This window comes from Capricornis sumatraensis, chromosome 17 (genome assembly GCF_032405125.1).
Source record: "Capricornis sumatraensis isolate serow.1 chromosome 17, serow.2, whole genome shotgun sequence".
Taxonomy (NCBI): domain Eukaryota; kingdom Metazoa; phylum Chordata; class Mammalia; order Artiodactyla; family Bovidae; genus Capricornis; species Capricornis sumatraensis.
The window spans coordinates 10,276,496-10,294,978 of NC_091085.1; the positions used below are offsets into that span (position 1 = coordinate 10,276,496).

The following is an 18,483-nucleotide window of genomic DNA, read 5'->3' on the forward strand; positions in this document are numbered from 1 at the left end:
TTTCAGCCAAACTGAGTGAAATAGTGCAATCTGGCCACGTATATCACGGAGGCGCCCCCTCAAAGAAGGAAGAGCGTGTAAGAGCCTTCCCGCGCTCTCCGGAAGTTCCCTAGAACTGTTGGTTTGTCTGAAGAAATCGTTTTACCATTCCAGAGAACAAAGGGCAAGCAACCACAACCCTAAACCAAAGTATTTAAGGCTGTGAGTAAGAAAACGTTTCTGTGAGCAGAAAACGTTACTATCTCAAGATTTCTGCAAGAGCAAGTGAAACGCGCCCTCACGCGACTCCAGCATTTTCCGCTTTGCCGTCCAGAAGCTCCTCCCCAGAGGCGGCCGGAGAAGAGACCGTTGCTTCACCGCGGAAGGCCTGCAAGCGCCTCGTGCGCCTGCGCGGAACCCTGCGTCACATCCGGGCCAGGAAGCGCAATTCCGGAAGGGGCTGAGCCGTCGTGGCGGCGGTTTCTGCCCTGTCTGTTGAGTAGTGCTTCTTCCCTGCTGGAGCGCCTGTATAGACGGCGGAGCCATGGTCGAGGTAAAGTGACACTTGGGTGCTCAGGGGCCGTCTGCTTCTGGATTGTTTTTCTTTGGCGCCGGGCGTGGGCGAGCGAGGGTTTGGGAGTGTGGGAACTGGAGAGAGTAGTGGCTGCGAAGGGAGGCTGTTTGGCCGAGACCGGGTGGTCTCGTAAGGTTTTCTGGAGGAAGAGAAACCAGAGTTGTGAAGTGAAGCGAAAGTCGCTCAGTCGTGTCCGACTCTTTGCGACCCCATGGACTATACAGTCCATGGAATTCTCCAGGCCAGAATGCTGAAGTGGGTAGCCTTCCCCTTCTCCAAGAGGATCTTCCCAACCCAGGGATCGAACCCAGGTCTCGCGCATTGCGGGTGGATTCTCTACCAGCTGAGCCAAAGGGAAGCCCAGGGAATACTGGCCTGGGTAGGAGTGGGTAGCCTTTCCCTTCTCCAGCAGATCTTCCCGACTCAGGAATCGAGCCGGGGTCTCCTGCATTGCAGGCGGGTTTGTTTTTTTTTTTTAAACCAGCTGAGCTGTGAGGGAAGGCCTTCCAGGCGGGAAGCCTGAGGTAATTACTCCAGTTTTCACGCGGTCCTTGGGTAGGGAGTTCGTCAAGGAGGCGGGGCATTTATTGAACATCGATGTTTGACCACAGGTACTCGCCGTCTGCTTGGTAGTCAGTGACTCTGTATCCTCACTGGTGGTCTCCTCTGATCTCACTTTGTCTCGTATTTAAGCTCTTTTCCGGGAAAACCTGCCATTCTTGAATTTTTGCGTTTCCCCCTAACTATCATTCTGTTAGCAAGCTCTGTTCATCTCATCTCAGAATTCTTGGCTCTTTTTCTAGGCTCACTGTCCTCACCTGAGTTCAGACCGCATCATCTTGCACCAGCTGATGCATTTGCTTTTAGGTGGTCGGTCTTTTTGCTTCCGCGTTTGTCATCCCTCTCCCTTCCGCACCAAATTGATCTGTTTAAAACCTAAGTTGATCCAGCTTTTCTTGCATGAGACTTTAGTGGCCCTATGTAAAACTAGAGCAAAAATGCACACTGTTGCAATGGTATAAAAAACAACTTACTGGGACCTGGTCTGTCCTTACAACCTCATCTTCCATCATGAGCCCTCCTTTTCACCTAACATATACTATGTTCTACGGCTTCTGTACTGTACATTATGTACTACAGCTCCTGGCAGTATTTCAGTTACAGAACGCTTTTGTATATGGCTTTTTCTCCTTGTCTGGATTTTTTTTTTTTTTTTTGATTGATTGATTTTTTTCAGTTTCGCTGGGTCTTCGTTCCTGCTCGTGGGCTTTCTGCAGTTGCAAGGAAGGAGGGGCTACTCTTCACTGCGGTGCGGCACATTCTCATCGCGGTAGCTTCTCTTTCCCGAGCACAGACTCGAGGAGCATGGGCTCCTGTAGTTGTGGCGCAGGGACTTTAGTAGTTCTGTGGCCTGTGGATTCTTCCCCGACCAGGGATGGAACCTGTGTTCCCGCATTGGCAGACAGATTCTGATCTGCTGTACCACCGGAGAAGTCCTGCCTGGATTGTTCTTACCTCTATTTTGTGCAAGACTGATTCCTTCTCTGCTTAGCTGCCACCTCAGAGAGATCTTACATAACCAGCCTAAGGTCTTGCTCTGTTCTGTCTCAGTCCCCTGCTTGTTTCCTTCATAGCGGTTATTAAAATTGCTTACCCTATTTTTATCTGTTTCCTCTTGAGCACAGGGACGGTGGCTTACCCTATTTTTATATGTTTCCTCGTGGGCACAGGGATGGTGGCTGCCTTTTCATTATTCCTTTGTTAGTTTCTAGCACAGTACCTGGCACTCATTTAATAGGAACTCATTGTTTATTGAACATATGACTGATTTCAGGCATCATTCAGTTGGTGTACCTGGGGCTGTGGCCCAAGAGGAGCTTCCTCCTCTTCTCTGAACTTGTCTCCTATAGCTTGTTATAAATAGCTGTGGTGAGTGGTACAAAGTTTTACATATTTAAAGGTGTAAAGTTTATAATTAATTTGCTTCAGTTTAGATTATGATGTATGTAATTTGTAGCTAGGTATGTAATTACACTCTTTCTTTTTAGGAGGTGCAGAAGCATTCTGTACACACGCTTGTGTTCAGGTCGTTGAAGAGAACCCATGACATGTTTGTGGCTGATAATGGAAAACCTGTGCCTTTGGATGAAGAGAGGTAGGGATAGTTCCTTTTCAATTGCTAGAATGTTTCAACTTTTAATAATGGGGGAAGAGAGCAGGGAGAGGGGAACCTTTAAAAATTAGTGAGTCATATTAACTCTTAGGAGATCTATTAGTAATGAATGATGTTTTGGCATAATTTAAGCTGATTTAACTTTTCTTTTTGGCTTTTTACAGAAAAATTCCTATTAATTAATTGCATTTTACAAATACCCAGTAATTAGGAGAGTCCCTTTTAGGTGTTATATTTTATAATCAATCACTTTGTATGTGCTTTCAGCTTCCTGCTGCTCTCAGAGCCTTGCTGAGCTGAAATTGTACCTGGCCAGTACCTCTACTCCCATCTTTTCTCGTTAGTATGATGAAGATTCTTGAGTGGTGGCATATTTTTGGTTCTACATCTCCAGCTCCAGTCTGAGATTGCATTATGTGCAGTGTTCCTTCTTTGTCCTTTACCCTTCTTTTAAAATCTACCTAATTCCTCAAACAAGCATTTATATTTAATTAACAAAGTGGGCTGTCCTTAAAAGTAGCATAGTACTTGCATTTCTTTCTAAAATACTGAACTAAGTACTTGGATCAGTTTTAATTAGTCTTTCTAGATATATCCAAGAAAGGTTACTATAGAAACTCTTACTGTGTTTTTACATTTAGACATATGAAGGGAAGTATATTGACTCTGAGGTTTTTTAAAGGATATATTAGTTTCTATATATTTTAAAATCAGTTAGACCTTCAATAAATCAACATGAAGGTTTTTTATAATTGGTTAACAAACCGAAATATACTCAGCTTAATGGATGCTGTGTGGTAGATTGTGAACAGTGTGGAAATGCACTTGGAAATTTTTTTAAATGTTGTTTAACTTTAAAATCTTACCAGAAACTTTTTCTACATTAAGATTAGGCAAGCCTAAGCTGTTTAAAAATTTGTGTTCTAGCTATCTACATAATATATAATGTAAATATATTTACATTCATAAATATATTTAAAGTATTCAAAGATACATTTTTGTGTTTATAATTTTTAAATAGTCACAAACGGAAAATGGCAATCAAGCTACGTAATGAATATGGTCCTGTGTTGCATATGCCTACTTCCAAAGAAAATCTTAAAGAGAAAGTCCCTCAGAGTGCATCAGATTCATATGGACACAAACAGTACCCTGCCAATCAAGGTGAGTGTGGCTTTGTCAGAAATGTGAGGGTTTAAATGTGAATTTTAAAAATAAAAAAATGAAAATATCTTATTAGTGCTCCTCCTGGAAGGACTTATTAGAATCACAATCCTATTTAACAGCTGTACCAAGATTATAGTAAAAGTCCTGATTTCCTCATTCACCAGTGGCACCCCACTCCAGTACTCTTGCCTGGAAAATCCCATGGATGGAGGAGCCTGGTAGGCTGCAGTCCATGGGGTCGCTAAGAGTCGGACATGACTGAGCAACTTCACTTTCAGTTTTCACTTTCATGCATTGGAGAAGGAAATGACAACCCGCTCCGGTGTTCTTGCCTGGAGAATCCCAGGGACAGGGGGGCCTGGTGGGCTGCCGTCTATGGGGGTTGCACAGAGTTGGACATGACTGAAGCGACTTAGCAGCAGCATAATGAGTGAGATTATTGGTTGGTGGATTCTTTTCCTTATATGAAATTGAAAAACAGTGTTATGATGATGACAGAGATTCTTAGAATATGGAGATAGTCATAGTGGAGACTAAAGGGAAAATTCCTAACCTGTGGAGAGGGCATCTATCTGTTTTGGCTATAATTCAGAGAGGTTATATTAAGTACTAAAATCATAGTAAATAAAGATAATCCTAAGTTCCACAAGAAAACCATTTTCTTAGAAGATAAGCCTGAGTGGATTATTACTTGCCAGGATGACCTTTCTATACACCATTGCTGTGTAACAAACTTACAAGCTTTCTTGACCTCACATCAGCAAATGGCCAAGGAAATAGCTGTGTATATGTCTCCAGAAGACAAAACAAAAATGATCAACTTACCTTATTTCTGAGACTTGATTAGTTGGGAAAACTTAAGAAATCCAGTTGATAATTTAATATTATTTAATTCATTAAAAGAAATAGGGCATGTATATAAGGTAATTTTGCCAATGATGAATTTTCTTTCTCACTCTTTCTTTTAGTAGGACAAGAAGTTGAATATTTGGTGACAGGTACACATCCATATCCACCAGGACCTGGTAAGTGAACTATTGTATTTGAAAATGTCTTACTGTAACTTACATTTCCTCAAATGAGCCAATAATATGATCCCCATTGCCTGTAGAATATAAGATAAGCTCCATCACCAGGTATTCAGGCAGAGCATTTTAGATAAGAATTAACATAAGTTTCATATGCAGTCATTCTGCAAACTAAATTAAGCACCTATTTTTCATCAGGCGCTGTGCTAAGAATTCAAAAGACTTTTCCGGACTAAGACAAGCTTATTACCTGGAGGTTTAGTTAGACACGTTAATATCACCAAGCTTATAAAAGTGTTGAAAATGTTCGTGTAGAAGCAGGTGTGAGAGAAACATACCCTGGCTATGTTGTGTGCGTAGAGGAATTAGCACACAAGTAGAGGGGCCGGAATCAGAGAGGAGGACACAAAGCTTAGTATATGCCTAGATTCTAGTCAGTTTAGAGGACAGAATTCACGACATTGAAAGCACAGGCAAATTGCTGCTTTTTGTTGTAGGAATTTACATTTACCCTTGGAAACACTCTGTTAGTATTTGGGAAACTGCTTAATTTTTATATTTGAAAGTAGTATCCTAAGAGAATAGAGATTTAACTATTATGCATTGAATTTAACTACTATGTTGGGCTATGTTCATATCAAGCTATTTTGATTAAATATGTGAGATAAATTTGAGATATACATTGGGCAATATTTACTACAGAAGAGTTAAAAACAAAAGACCTGCAAAATATAATAAAAATTTTTGTAATATCACCACCTGGAGATAATTACCATTTCCTTTTTGCTGTGTCTTACTCTAGTTTTTTTATTGTAAATGCATATAAATGAAAGCAAAGATAGATACAAAAAATAGTTTATTTATTTTTTTCTAATTTTAACAGGGGTTGCTTTGACAGCAGACACTAAGATCCAAAGAATGCCAAGTGAATCAGCTGCACAGTCCTTAGCTGTGGCATTACCTGCTTCTCAAGCCAGGTAGGAAATATTATGCTTCTAATAGTTTACTGCTTACATTTTTTCTCATATTTAAATTTGTTTCTTTGTAATTATGTATTATGTGACATTTTCCTTTACCAGTGCTTACAAAAACTTAAAAAAGAGTCAGTCCTGCAGGTGAAGTGACTGGAGGCATTGCTTACTTACAGTGTGGTGGTTCTTTTTCCTCAGAGCTGATGCAAATCGTCCTGTGCCTACTGGAGGTGAATACCGACACCCCGGGGCTCCTGACCGCGCGCAGCCTGCGGGGGCGGTGAGTCTGTGTCGACCGTGCTGCGGGTTTCTGACTGTGGAGCATACTGTCTGTGTCCCTTTACTCTAAGAGTCTCACCTGAAATGTTAAATGAATGAACGTTTTCCTTGGAATTTTTCAAGTAAATGGCAGCCTGAAAATGGAAGTGTTAGTCTCTCAGTCCTGTCTGACTCTTTGTGACCTCAGGGACTGTAGCCCTCCAGACACCTCTGCCCATGGAATTTTCCAGCAATAATACTGGAATGGGTTGCCATTCTCTTCTCCAGGGGATCTTCCCAACCCAGGGATTGAACCCAGGTCTCCTGCAATAGCAAGCAGATTCTTCCTGAGCTTGTTGTTAATATTTCATAGCCCTAAAATTTAAGTTGCTAGTGAACTGACAAAAGAAATTCTGTTAATCCTGTGTCTTACTTGTATGTTGGGCATGACCGTTATTTTGATGAGGATACTGTGATGTTGCTGTTTGTTAACCAGTATTAAAAATACAAGCACTGTTGTTCTGAAGCTTGTATTAGTATTGTATTAGTATGTGTTAGATGCGAAGTGTCTTTTATTAAGCTCTCAGTTGGTTTATCCTGTTCGAGTTGAGTGCTATTAGCATCATAGTATTCATAGGCTATACAACTAGTATTTTATAAATGAGCATTTAGAAATATATAATTTGTCTGTTTGTAAGTAAATGGCAGCTGTTGTTATTGATGAAAGTAGTTGTAGAAAGAATAACTGAACATACAGTGTGCTTTATTATGCTGTCACTTGACGTAAGTACAGGCCTTCCTTCCTCAGTGTGTTGTGCGGTCGCTTTATGAAGTGAGTGAATTTGTAGTCCTCCCACCACATTTTTCTTTAGCCTCCATTCACAGGACCTGCCCAGACTTTCTGCCTGCTTAGGATATAACGTAGCCTCTTGAGGGCAGGTGGTTTATGAACGTCAGTGTTTTTTGGATGGAATGCTAGCAGTAGATGTTTATATCAGCTAGTATACCCTTATATAGTCTTGAAATACTTTTGTAGGAGATAAATAGAAGGAACTTTCAATCTCCTTTGTAATGTTAGATCAATAATGTTAAAATGTGACAAAGGCGGTGGCATTAACAGTTACTTAAAGAAAAATCGGAGTTTACATTGAGCACTTACCACTCTGTCATAGTCCTCAGAATCACTCTACGGGGCAGTTGCTGTTATTTGCATTTTACTGATGAGGCACAGAAATTACTTAATATTTTACCTCAGGTCTTCAGCTGGTAATGGACAGAATTGGGTTTTGAACCCATGCACAGTAATTTGTGCTTTCAATGCTAAGGTTCTGCCTCTTGAGATTTTTTGTGTTTTAAAGTCAAAATTAACAAACAGAACATATAGTTCTGATTGTAAATCTTAGACTCATTTTCTGGGTATGCAAATATTTTTCATCTTTCTTTCATTTAAGGGAAAAAACCTTTCATAAATCCCCTCTTTGACTTTCCATTTTAGAATTGATAACATGAAATTGTAGATATGATATCTTTAATAATAATGTAATCTTTTCCTTATCTAGGTTGTTATGGAGGGTGGCAATGCCAAGAACTCTGCACTGATGGCTAAAAAAGCCCCTACAATGCCAAAACCCCAGTGGCACCCACCGTGGAAACTCTACAGAGTGAGTGAATCTGTCTGTTATTGCACTACAGGAAACATGATCACTGCTTTCCAGTTAAACAAGAGCCAAGGACTAGAATAAAGAGGAGACAGTGAATATATGACAGCTGGTAGTTTGGGGTTGGGAGGAAGGGGGTTAGGCACTATCTTAAAAGATATCTTGGAAAGTAGACTCCATTAAGTAGAAGTTATATACTTATATTTTGTATAAAATGTAGTATAAAATATTGATAGAAAGCTCCTGAATGGAGAGCACACAAAATAAATTTAGGAATGTGTTTGAGGTGTTCTTTATGAAGGTCAGGGAGAAAATCAATGCATCAGGACATTTCAAATGTACCAAATATTAATTAAAATGTAAATAGTAGGAAACATACAGCTGTACATGTTACCGTAGTATAAATAGACTTTGTTTTGGTGTATAGATCTAATAAATCTTAAAGGTTATAAACTTGGTTAGCCACTACCACAATCTGGATAATTAGAAGTTCTATCAATTCACACATACCCCTGGGCTGTTTTTTATAATCACACCCTTCCCTACCCTGCCAACCATTCATCTGTGTTCTATCATTATAGTTGTGCTTTTCAGTTGTATCGTAAATTTAGTATATATCTTTCGGGGCTGAGTTTCTTCACTCAGCTTACTGCTTTTAGATTCATCTAAGTTGTGGCATGTACTAATACATTCCTTTTTATTGTCAAGCAGTAGTCCATTGTATAGATATACCACAGTTTGTATATTCATCCATTCACAAGTTGAAGATAATTTAACACTTATTTTAAAATCTAATTAGCAGTTAATCTTATAAACTTATCATTTGAGGATAGGGGTAGTGCAAGTCAGATTGGATGAAATTTAACATAAGTATGATGACTTGAAATTGAATCAGCTTTAGCTTATGTGTAGTGAGATTGCTCATTCTGTCTTTTTTCTTAATACAGGTGATCAGTGGGCATCTTGGCTGGGTTCGATGTATTGCTGTGGAACCTGGAAATCAGTGGTTTGTTACTGGATCTGCTGACAGAACTATAAAGGTAATAAGAAAAGAAGAAAAAAGTAAATATGATTTTTTGTTTGCCATGTAATTTTAGTGTGTTTTAAGTTCTTTCCTCTGGGTAACTGCTGTTGTAGTTCTCTATTTGTAGACCTGAGTGTGCAGTAAAATTTATTGCCTGTTAAAATAATTTATACCAGTTAAATGTCCCAAATAAGTATCTGTTTGAGAAAGTGGTATTTAAACAACAGCTTTTTTCCAGATAGTGCATGCTGACTATCTCCAAGTAATTCCTTAATATTTTCTCCCCTTCTGATTACAAAATTAAAGCAGGCTTATTTATTTAAAAATGTGGAAAATGTAAAGGAGAATAAAAGAATGTAGACCCATACATAATCCTATTACTGTCAGATATTTGAATAAATTTATTTTTAACTTCTCTGTGTATGTGTATCTGCATTTTCTTCTGAGCATTTTTCCTGTGGTTATAAATGTGTATCTTTTAAAAATTTATGTTCAATATGTAATTCTGTCCCAGGTTTTTTTTTTTTCACTTAAGTGAAAGTGAAAGTCACTCAGTTGTGTATACAGTCCATGGAATTCTCCAGGCCTGAACACTGGAGTGGGTAGCCGTTCCCTTCTTCAGGGGATCTTCCCAAGCCAGGGATCAAACCCGTGTTTCTTACGTTTCCAGCATTTGCAGGCGAGTTCTTTACCACTAATGCTACCTGGGATGCCCCATATACATGTGTGTGTATACATATATATATGTGTATGGTTTATTACAGGATATTGAATATAGCTCCCTGAGCCATATATTAGGACCTTGTTGTCTGTCAGTTCTACATATACTAGTTTGTATCTCTGAATATTGTTATCTTTGGATACGCTGTAGTCAGTTTTCCTACTGTTGAACATTAAAGTCTTTTAGCTTCCTCATTTTTCAGTATCATAAGCAATGCTTATGTGTAATTACTGTGGGCCTAAAGCTTTTTCAAATAGCTTTACAAATAGCTGTGAAAAGAAGAGAAGCAAAAAGCAAAGGAGAAAAGGAAAGATATAAGCATCTGAATGCAGAGTTCCAAAGATAGTAAGAAGAGATAAGAAAGCCTTCCTCAGTGATCAATGTGAAGAAATAGAGGAAAACAACAGAGTGGGAAAGACTAGGGATCTCTTCAAGAAAATTAGAGATACCAAGGGAACATTTCATGCAAAGATGGGCTCGATAAAGGACAGAAATGGTATGGCCTTAACAGAAGCAGAAGATATTAAGAACAGGTGGCAAGAATACACAGAAGAACTGTGCAAAACAGATCTTCACGACCCAGATAATCACGATGGTGTGATCACTCATCTAGAGCCAGACATCCTGGAATGTGAAGTCAAGTGGGCCTTAGAAAGCATCACTACAAACAAAGCTAGTGGAGATGATGGAATTCCAGTTGAGCTGTTTCAAATCGTGAAAGATGATGCTGTGAAAGTGCTACACTCAATGTGCCAGCAAATTTGGACAACTCAGCAGTGGCCACAGGACTGGAAAAGGTCAGTTTTCATTCCAATCCCAAAGAAAGGCAATGCCAAAGAATGCTCAAAGTACTGCACAGTTGTACTCATCTCATATGCTAGTAAAGTAGTGCTGAAAATTCTCCAAGCCAGGCTTCAGCAGTATGTGATCCGTGAACTTCCAGATGTTCAAGCTGGTTTTAGAAAAGGCAGAGGAACCAGAGATCAAATTGCCAACATCTACTGGATCATGGAAAAAGCAAGAGAGCTCCAGAAAAACATCTATTTCTGCTTTATTGACTATGCCAAAGCCTTTGACAGTGTGGATCACAATAAACTGTGGAAAATTCTGAAAGAGATGGGAATACCAGATCACCTGACCTGCCTGTTGAGAAACCTATATGCAGGTCAGGAAGCAACAGTTAGAACTAGACATGGAACAACAGACTGGTTTCAAATAGGAAAAGGAGTACGTCAAGGCTGTATATTGTCACCCTGCTTATTTAACTTCTATGTAGAGTACATCATGAGAAACGCTGGGCTGGAAGAAGCACAAGCTGGAATCAAGATTGCCAAGAGAAATATCAGTAACCTCAGATATGAAGATGATACCACCCTTATGGCAGAAAGTGAAGAGGAACTAAATAGCCTCTTGATGAAAGTGAAAGAGGAGAGTGAAAAAGTTGGCTTAAAACTCAACATTCAGAAAATGAAGATCATGGCATCTGGTCCCATCACCTCACAGGAAATAGATGGGGAAACAGTGGAAACTGTCAGACTTTATTTTTTTGGGCTCCAAAATCACTGCAGATGGTGACTACAGCCACGAAATTAAAAGACGCTTACTCCTTGGAAGGAAAGTTAGGACCAACCTAGATAGCATATTCAAAAGCAGAGACATTACTTTGCCAACAAAGGTCCATCTAGTCAAGGCTATGGTTTTTCCAGTGGTCATGTATAGATGCTAGAGTTGGATTGTGAAGAAAGCTGAGCACTGAAGAATTGATGCTTTTGAACTGTGGTATTGGAGAAGACTCTTGAGAGTCTCCTGGACTGCAAGGAGATCCAACCAGTCCATTCTGCAGGAGATCAGCCCTGGGTGTTCTTTGGAAGGAATGATGCTAAAGCTGAAACTCCAGTACTTTGGCCACCTCATGCTAAGAGCTGACTCATTGGAAAAGACTCTGATGCTGGGAGGGATTGGGGGCAGGAGGAGAAGGGGACGACAGAGGATGAGATGGCTGGATGGCATCACTGACTCAATGGACGTGAGTCTGAGTGAACTCCTGGAGTTGGTAATGGACAGGGAGGTCTGGCGTGCTGCGATTCATGGAGTCACAAAGAGTCGGACCCAGCTAGCGACTGAACTGAACTGAAAGCTTTTTCTGTATTTTAAATTTTCTGTATTGTTTTTCTGTATTTTCTGTATTGCTTTGTTATTGTTTGCCAGAAAACGTATTAAAAGGTCAGACATTCTTGAAGTTGATAACCAAAAGTTAAATTATTTTCCAAAATGGGTGAATTGATGCTTACAGCATATGAGAGGATCCTTTTCAGGGCATTACTTATGTTTCTTCAAAAATACCTACTAATATGATGGTCTTCCCTGGTGGCTCAGCGGTAAGGAATCCGCCTGCAGTGCAGATGTGGGTTTGATCCCAGAGTTGGGAAGATCCCCTGGAGGAGGGCATAGCAACCCAGTCCAGTTTCTCGCCTGGAGAATCCCACTGACAGAGGAGCGTGGCAGGCTACAGACCATAGAGTCGCAAAGAGTTGAACATGACTAAAGCAACTTAGCACACTAATATAAGTAGAAAGGAATATCTAATTTTTAAAAAAGAAAACTGTATATAAAATTTGTAGTGAGGTTGAACTTTTTAATACTTTATTTGCTACTTTTCAGGATTTTTTTTTCAAGTTGATGCCATCCTTGACTAATTTAATACCTCAGTATTCATTCTTTGGCTCAATACCCTTTATATATTAAGGACTTTTTGTCATCTATGCAAATACCTTCCCAGTTTGAGCATGCCTTTTAATTCTCTTTCTCCTGTTTTTATTTTTGGTGATAGAGTTATTTTGCAAACTTTGATATTTTTATATGTTTTTGTCTTTCGCTTTTGAAGACAATTTTCACATTAAGATTCTAAAAATTTGCTTTGAAATAATCAGCAAGAATAAAATTAAGCATTTTTTGATTGCAGATCTGGGACTTAGCTAGTGGCAAGTTGAAACTCTCATTAACTGGGCACATAAGCACGGTACGTGGTGTGATAGTGAGCACGAGGAGCCCGTACCTGTTCTCCTGTGGAGAAGACAAGCAAGTCAAATGCTGGGATCTCGAGTATAATAAGGTATGTGTGGAGTTGAGGACAGAAATCATCATGAGCCCCTATTTATCTTCCCAGTTACAGATATGTTAACTCTCCTCCCTTCTTTTTTAGGTTATAAGGCACTATCATGGACATCTGAGTGCCGTGTACGGCTTGGATTTGCACCCGACCATCGATGTGCTGGTGACCTGTAGCCGAGACTCAACCGCACGGGTAAGTGCACTGGAGCCCATCTGTGCATACACTGCCTCCTGCAGGGTGCTGGCTCGATCCTGAGGTCTGTGTTTCTGGATAGAGAATTTCAAGATCCTTACTTTGACCCGTCAGTATCCCTCCTAGTCTTCATCCCCAGCTCTGTGGCCTCGCCAAGTCCACTGTTGGGCACCTGCCCCCGAAATGTGACAGGTTATTTCATTTACACACTTTCTTCATTCTATTCAGACAGGTCCACATAGTTTTCTAGTCAATTCCCATGCTTGAATTGATCTTGTTACTTGCCTGAAGATAGGAATACCTGTTTTCATTGAGGTATTGTGTGCTGTTTTTATAGATTTGGGATGTGAGAACTAAAGCCAGTGTACACACATTATCTGGACATACTAATGCGGTGGCTACAGTGAGGTGTCAGGCTGCGGAACCACAGATTATCACTGGTATGATCCATACTTTTCAAGTTTACGGTATATTCATATCAGGATGCATTATGATTATATACTTTCCATATTTACTGTGATTCTTGCTTTGTGTTGTATATTTAGTGTTTCTGTGTGCACTTGAAATTTATTGTGGTAACATTTAATTCTGTTTTTATATCATAAGTTTTATATATCATAGAATCTTTGTATCATGTAATGTCTGACTAGAAAGTAGTGCTGTTAGATACAACTAAGTGCTGTTTTATAGTTTCAAAATTAGCAGTCTAAGAAATTAATGTTAGAAGACGCACCACCCCTGACTTTTAGAACTGATCTGAGTCTTGCTTTGCTTAAAATATGGTTAATAGCAATGAATCTTCAAGACTAGAAAATAATTCCTTCCCTTGTTTTATTTAAATAATCATTAGAGTTTTTGCCTTCCTCTCCACTAGGGAATGACATTATGTATTTGTTTTCACATTTGTTCTGACTCTTCAGATTAAGCGTTTATTACATTTAATAATTAAAATCAACCAGATATTTTGAAAGTATAGAAAGCAGTTAGTCAAAAGTTGATAGGACTTTTGTTTTATATATATGTGTCTGTAGAAGAATTCTTCAGATTTTATTATATTTAACTTTTGCATTCTTTTTTTTCTGGACTGTATTTTGGGGATTCTCCTTACAGGAAGCCATGATACTACAATACGATTATGGGATTTGGTGGCTGGAAAAACAAGAGTCACATTAACAAATCACAAAAAATCAGTCAGAGCTGTGGTTTTACATCCAAGACAGTAAGTTTATTTTCCTAAGTAGTTTCTCTTCTTCCTTCAATTGTTAGTATAATTTAGAAATAGCAAAATTAGTACTACTTTGGTAGTCATTTAGTCATTTTTCAGACCTGTTCCATTTATGAGCTTGCATTTCCTTTATTTTCCTTGTGAAGTATTTTTCTGTCCTCCATAAGATGAGGAAAACTTTCTACATAGTGAAAAATTATGTCAAATGAGATAATATAAATAAATCATGGTGACAGGCTGCATGTTGTAATGGAAGCTAATAGTTGCTAGATTTAAAGTTTTGGACAAAAATATTATTGGACACTGGACTAAACATAGAATAGTTAATTTCATAATGAAGAAATTAATATACATAGGAAAAAAATAGTAGGTATCATGAACATCATTCACAGAGAGATGGAGCATAACAGCACAACCTGCTGGCTGTAAAACCGTGTTCCCTGGTACTCCCAAGGTCACTCGTCTCCTGCCTCTCCTCCCTCCTCACCCTCCCTGCGTTTATCTTGTCTCCTCCTTCCGATCCCTGTCTCCCTGACTCCCTTTCTTCCTCTCCCTGACTCCCTTTTCTCTTCCTCTTGCCTCTTTCTCTCCCTCTCTCACATCTTCTCTCTCCCTTCTTCTGGCTTTCTCGTTTTCTCCAAAACACTTAAATCACCCCTTGCCCTTCATGTGAGTTTAGGGGGTTATATGTTTATTGCTTTAGCTCAGTGTAGAGCACTGGGGAAATGAGAGGAGAATATAACTTCAATCTAGGACTTATCATACATTTAAAGTAATTTAGAAATCTGATATAACTTGGAACAGATCTTTTTGTCTTGATATTTTTATCTTGGTATGATGATAATATTTTGCCAAAACTACATAAATCCTGACGATACATGCAAAATATAGCCATAATAAGATTTTTTTTATATCCACCATTGTATTTAACTTTGTTTGCTTTATTATTAATTCTTTTCTTATTTCAGTTACACATTTGCATCTGGTTCTCCAGATAACATAAAACAGTGGAAATTCCCCGATGGAAGTTTCATTCAAAATCTTTCTGGTCACAATGCTATTATTAACACATTGACAGTAAATTCTGATGGAGTGCTTGTATCTGGAGGTAAAGTATTTTTATGATAAATATGTTTTAGTCTATCTTTTTTTTTTAAGTGAATAAAATTTCTAAGTCATTACACTGACGTATTAGAATAGAACTTGCCTGTTTAACATGTGTATTCATGCAAATTCATAATACATATAGCATATTTCATAGGTCAATTCTCTTTAAGTTCCCACATTGATAAATCTAAGTTAAGGATTTATGCCAGAAATCACCTAAAGGTTGGTTGTGTGTTTTGAAGTTAACTGTCATTTTGTGGTGCTTTTTGAGATCTATAATAAATTATGAATTAAGCACAAATGAAAGTAGACAAATTGATATTAAGAGGAGCTCAAGTGCCTGTGTGTCTTTATAACTCCATGGTGCTTGGCTGATGATGGGTTCTTAATAAGTGTTTGTCAGGCTGAACTGTTGAGGGGACACTTGGTCTAACCTGTCTTTCCCTTTAAGCTGACAATGGCACTATGCATCTCTGGGACTGGAGAACTGGCTACAATTTCCAGAGGGTTCATGCAGCAGTGCAGTCTGGGTCTTTGGACAGTGAGTCAGGAATATTTGCTTGTGCTTTTGATCAGTCTGAAAGTCGATTACTAACTGCTGAAGCTGATAAAACCATAAAAGTGTACAAAGAGGATGATACAGCGGTAAGTTCTGTATTTCATAGATATTTTAAAGTAGAAAAAATCAGCTTTGCCAATTTTCCAGGCATTTTCTCATTTTAAAGCTATTGAAATTATCAGGAGGGGAAATAATCTTCATAATACTAAAATATTTGTCATGTTGAATAGTGTCTGCTCATAGATTGTTGCATTGGTTTTATTGATGACAGCAAATCCGTAGATAGTTTTGATTGTATCTCAACTTTGCTTATTAGAGTTATTAAGAAAATCTTACCCTAAGAATAACAGCAAAACAATAGATTGCTATGCAGATTAATTCTAGAATCAGAATCCTAGGTATTACTAGAATATCTAAAAACCATTTGATTTAAAATGAAACACCATAAACTGAATTTGTAGCAAATGCATTCATCCTTTGTTAGATATTAAATATTATTTATCTTAATATTTATTATATACTGAATAATCAGATAGTGCCAAAAGTTTGTCACCTATCTTAAAATTGTTAAAAAACTGCTAAATGTATAATGCCAAGTAATATAATTTAGAATAAGTGCCTTATTTTTGTTAGAAAGGAGCTTATTAAATATGAAGGAGATCAGTAATACTTTGTTTTAACTTACTTACTTTTCTGTTTTTAGACAGAAGAAACTCATCCAGTCAGCTGGAAGCCAGAAATTATTAAGAGAAAGAGATTTTGATGTGTTCGTTGTCTTTGCAGTTTTTGTTTTTTTGTTTCGTTTTAGCTTGGCCTTGATGAGAATATCCAGTCATTTGTGCTCTGGCTAGGAATATAAAGCAAAAACTCATGCTTGAATCATTGCATTTTCATATTTTACAATGAACTGTCCTCCCCCATGTTTTTATTTCTAAAATTAACAGTTTGAGATCCTAGGAAGTAAGATGTAGATATCAAGCATATGTGAGTTTTTTGACTGTAACTATCCTAAACAGAATGATTTGCCACTTCTATTAAAACACACCCCATTTTTTTTTAACTTACAAAACTGCTTACTATAGTAGGACATGTTTTGAGGGGAGTAATCTTTCTCTTAAGCCCTTAAATACTGGTATCTGTGATTGATATTTTGGGATTAAAGGATTTTGAAGTCTTATGTATGTTTATCTCACCAACAGTTTTTGAGCACATGTTCTGCAAAGTTCTGCACTAGGTACTGTTCAGAAAGTATACAGATAAGATGTGTCTGTCCTTTAAGACTTCCACTTTTAGCAGCTTACTACAGAAATACTGTCATAGAAGTGCCAGTGAAAAACCAGGATAACACAGAGGAAAAGCCCATTTATTTTCCTTGGGAAGGATTGTGGAAGACTTCATGGAGTCAGTGGTGTTTGAGGTGAGTCTTGAGAGGTCACAGAAAGAAAGGGTATTCTAAGGCAAAGTGTGAACTGAAAAACCAGACATATGAGAGGTGTATGTTCCAGGAACAGAGAGCTGTCTGCTGCACTTGAATGAGAACAGCTGGTGGCGGCAGGGAAAGCTTGTGTTTTGAGTTTCAGTTTTATTCCACAAGCAGTAGGTTACTAATATAGGTATCAAACCCTGGAGAAGTAACTGGAGATACCGATTGTTTGAAGCTATAGCAAGGGTTGCAGTCTTTTGCAGAGACTCCATGGAAAAGTTTAAGTTTTTGATGCCTGTGCCTCTATCCTTAGGATCCTCATTCCCTATCAGTCAAGATAATTTATCACACTTCACTTTCTATAGTTAGAAAACACACTTATAAGAACAATCAGTTTATAGTTTCAAATGAAGAAATTAAACCATAATTTTGAATAAGCATTTCCAAATATACGTGTCCCATCTTGCATGCTGTAGGCGGGAGTGTAGTTGTTAAGCCTTTAGGGAGGGTAGTTTTCCAGAGTATATTGAAAATGCTTGGAATCTTTGGCCAACTCTTCATTAGAAATGAAATTACTAGGAAACTGCCTAATATGAATAATCTGACAAGTATACACAGCAAGTTCATTTCACCTTTGTTCTTTAATTAAAACTAGCCCAGATATCCTAACAATAAGGGCTTAATATATTATGGTATTTTCAGTTTCTCTCCATTAAGAGTGAGAAATATCTCTGGAATAATAAGATGTCCAAATTTTACTGTTATATGAAAAAGGAAGCTGTACAAGCATTTTTTTTGATAACTTGTTAATGTTCTAAAAAATAATAGGAAAGTAACACCACACTGTTATCAGTGGCTTTGTGAGAGTGGAATTATTGGAGAACTTTCATGATTGGCTTCATATATTTCTATAATGTTTTAATTTTCTATAAGCATGTATTTTGTAAACTTAAATAAAAAAAAATAACCCACGGCACTTGCATTCTTGAGAGATTTGAATTATGCCTTCCAACAGAAGAAAGATCATAGAGGTGAATACTGTCCAAAGCCTGGTCCAAAAGACAAGGAGAAATTGTTAGAACAAGGAGGTGAGGATGATATAGCCCTTGTTATCCTGCCTAGCAAAGCTTCTGCCTACTGTTTGTTAGGCACAAGTATCAAATTCTGAAGAGCATGAGAAAAGTCCATTTCCCTGCTTCATGCTGTTCTGTATTATGGTGCTATTGAATCTTCTTGCAGAAAGTTTCCACCATGGATGGTCATGAACCTCATGAAATCTTACGCAGAATTTCTTGTGTGTGCCTTTGTTCTT

At 38.3% G+C, this 18,483-nt stretch overlaps 1 protein-coding gene across 3 annotated transcripts; it reads left to right on the forward strand.

Annotated features, from left to right (window-relative positions):
- The first annotated feature begins 405 nt into the window (after positions 1 to 405).
- PLRG1 (pleiotropic regulator 1) lies at positions 406 to 18,121 on the forward strand. 3 transcript variants are annotated; one of them, XM_068989676.1, is made up of 16 exons: positions 406 to 532; positions 2,602 to 2,708; positions 3,748 to 3,890; positions 4,865 to 4,891; positions 5,805 to 5,898; positions 6,091 to 6,169; positions 6,709 to 6,717; positions 7,710 to 7,811; positions 8,756 to 8,848; positions 12,516 to 12,665; positions 12,756 to 12,857; positions 13,195 to 13,297; positions 13,968 to 14,076; positions 15,051 to 15,190; positions 15,641 to 15,834; positions 16,452 to 18,121. In XM_068989676.1, exons 1-16 carry the CDS (start codon positions 524 to 526, stop codon positions 16,509 to 16,511), a joined length of 1,521 nt encoding a protein of 506 aa, XP_068845777.1. In that variant the 5' UTR covers positions 406 to 523; the 3' UTR covers positions 16,512 to 18,121. The 3 variants fall into 3 exon arrangements, with proteins under 3 accessions (XP_068845777.1, XP_068845775.1, XP_068845776.1); XM_068989674.1 differs by lacking the exon at positions 6,709 to 6,717 and having other exon boundaries at positions 4,862 to 4,918; positions 6,091 to 6,172; XM_068989675.1 differs by lacking the exon at positions 6,709 to 6,717 and having other exon boundaries at positions 4,865 to 4,918; positions 6,091 to 6,172.
- Positions 18,122 to 18,483: the final 362 nt, after the last annotated feature.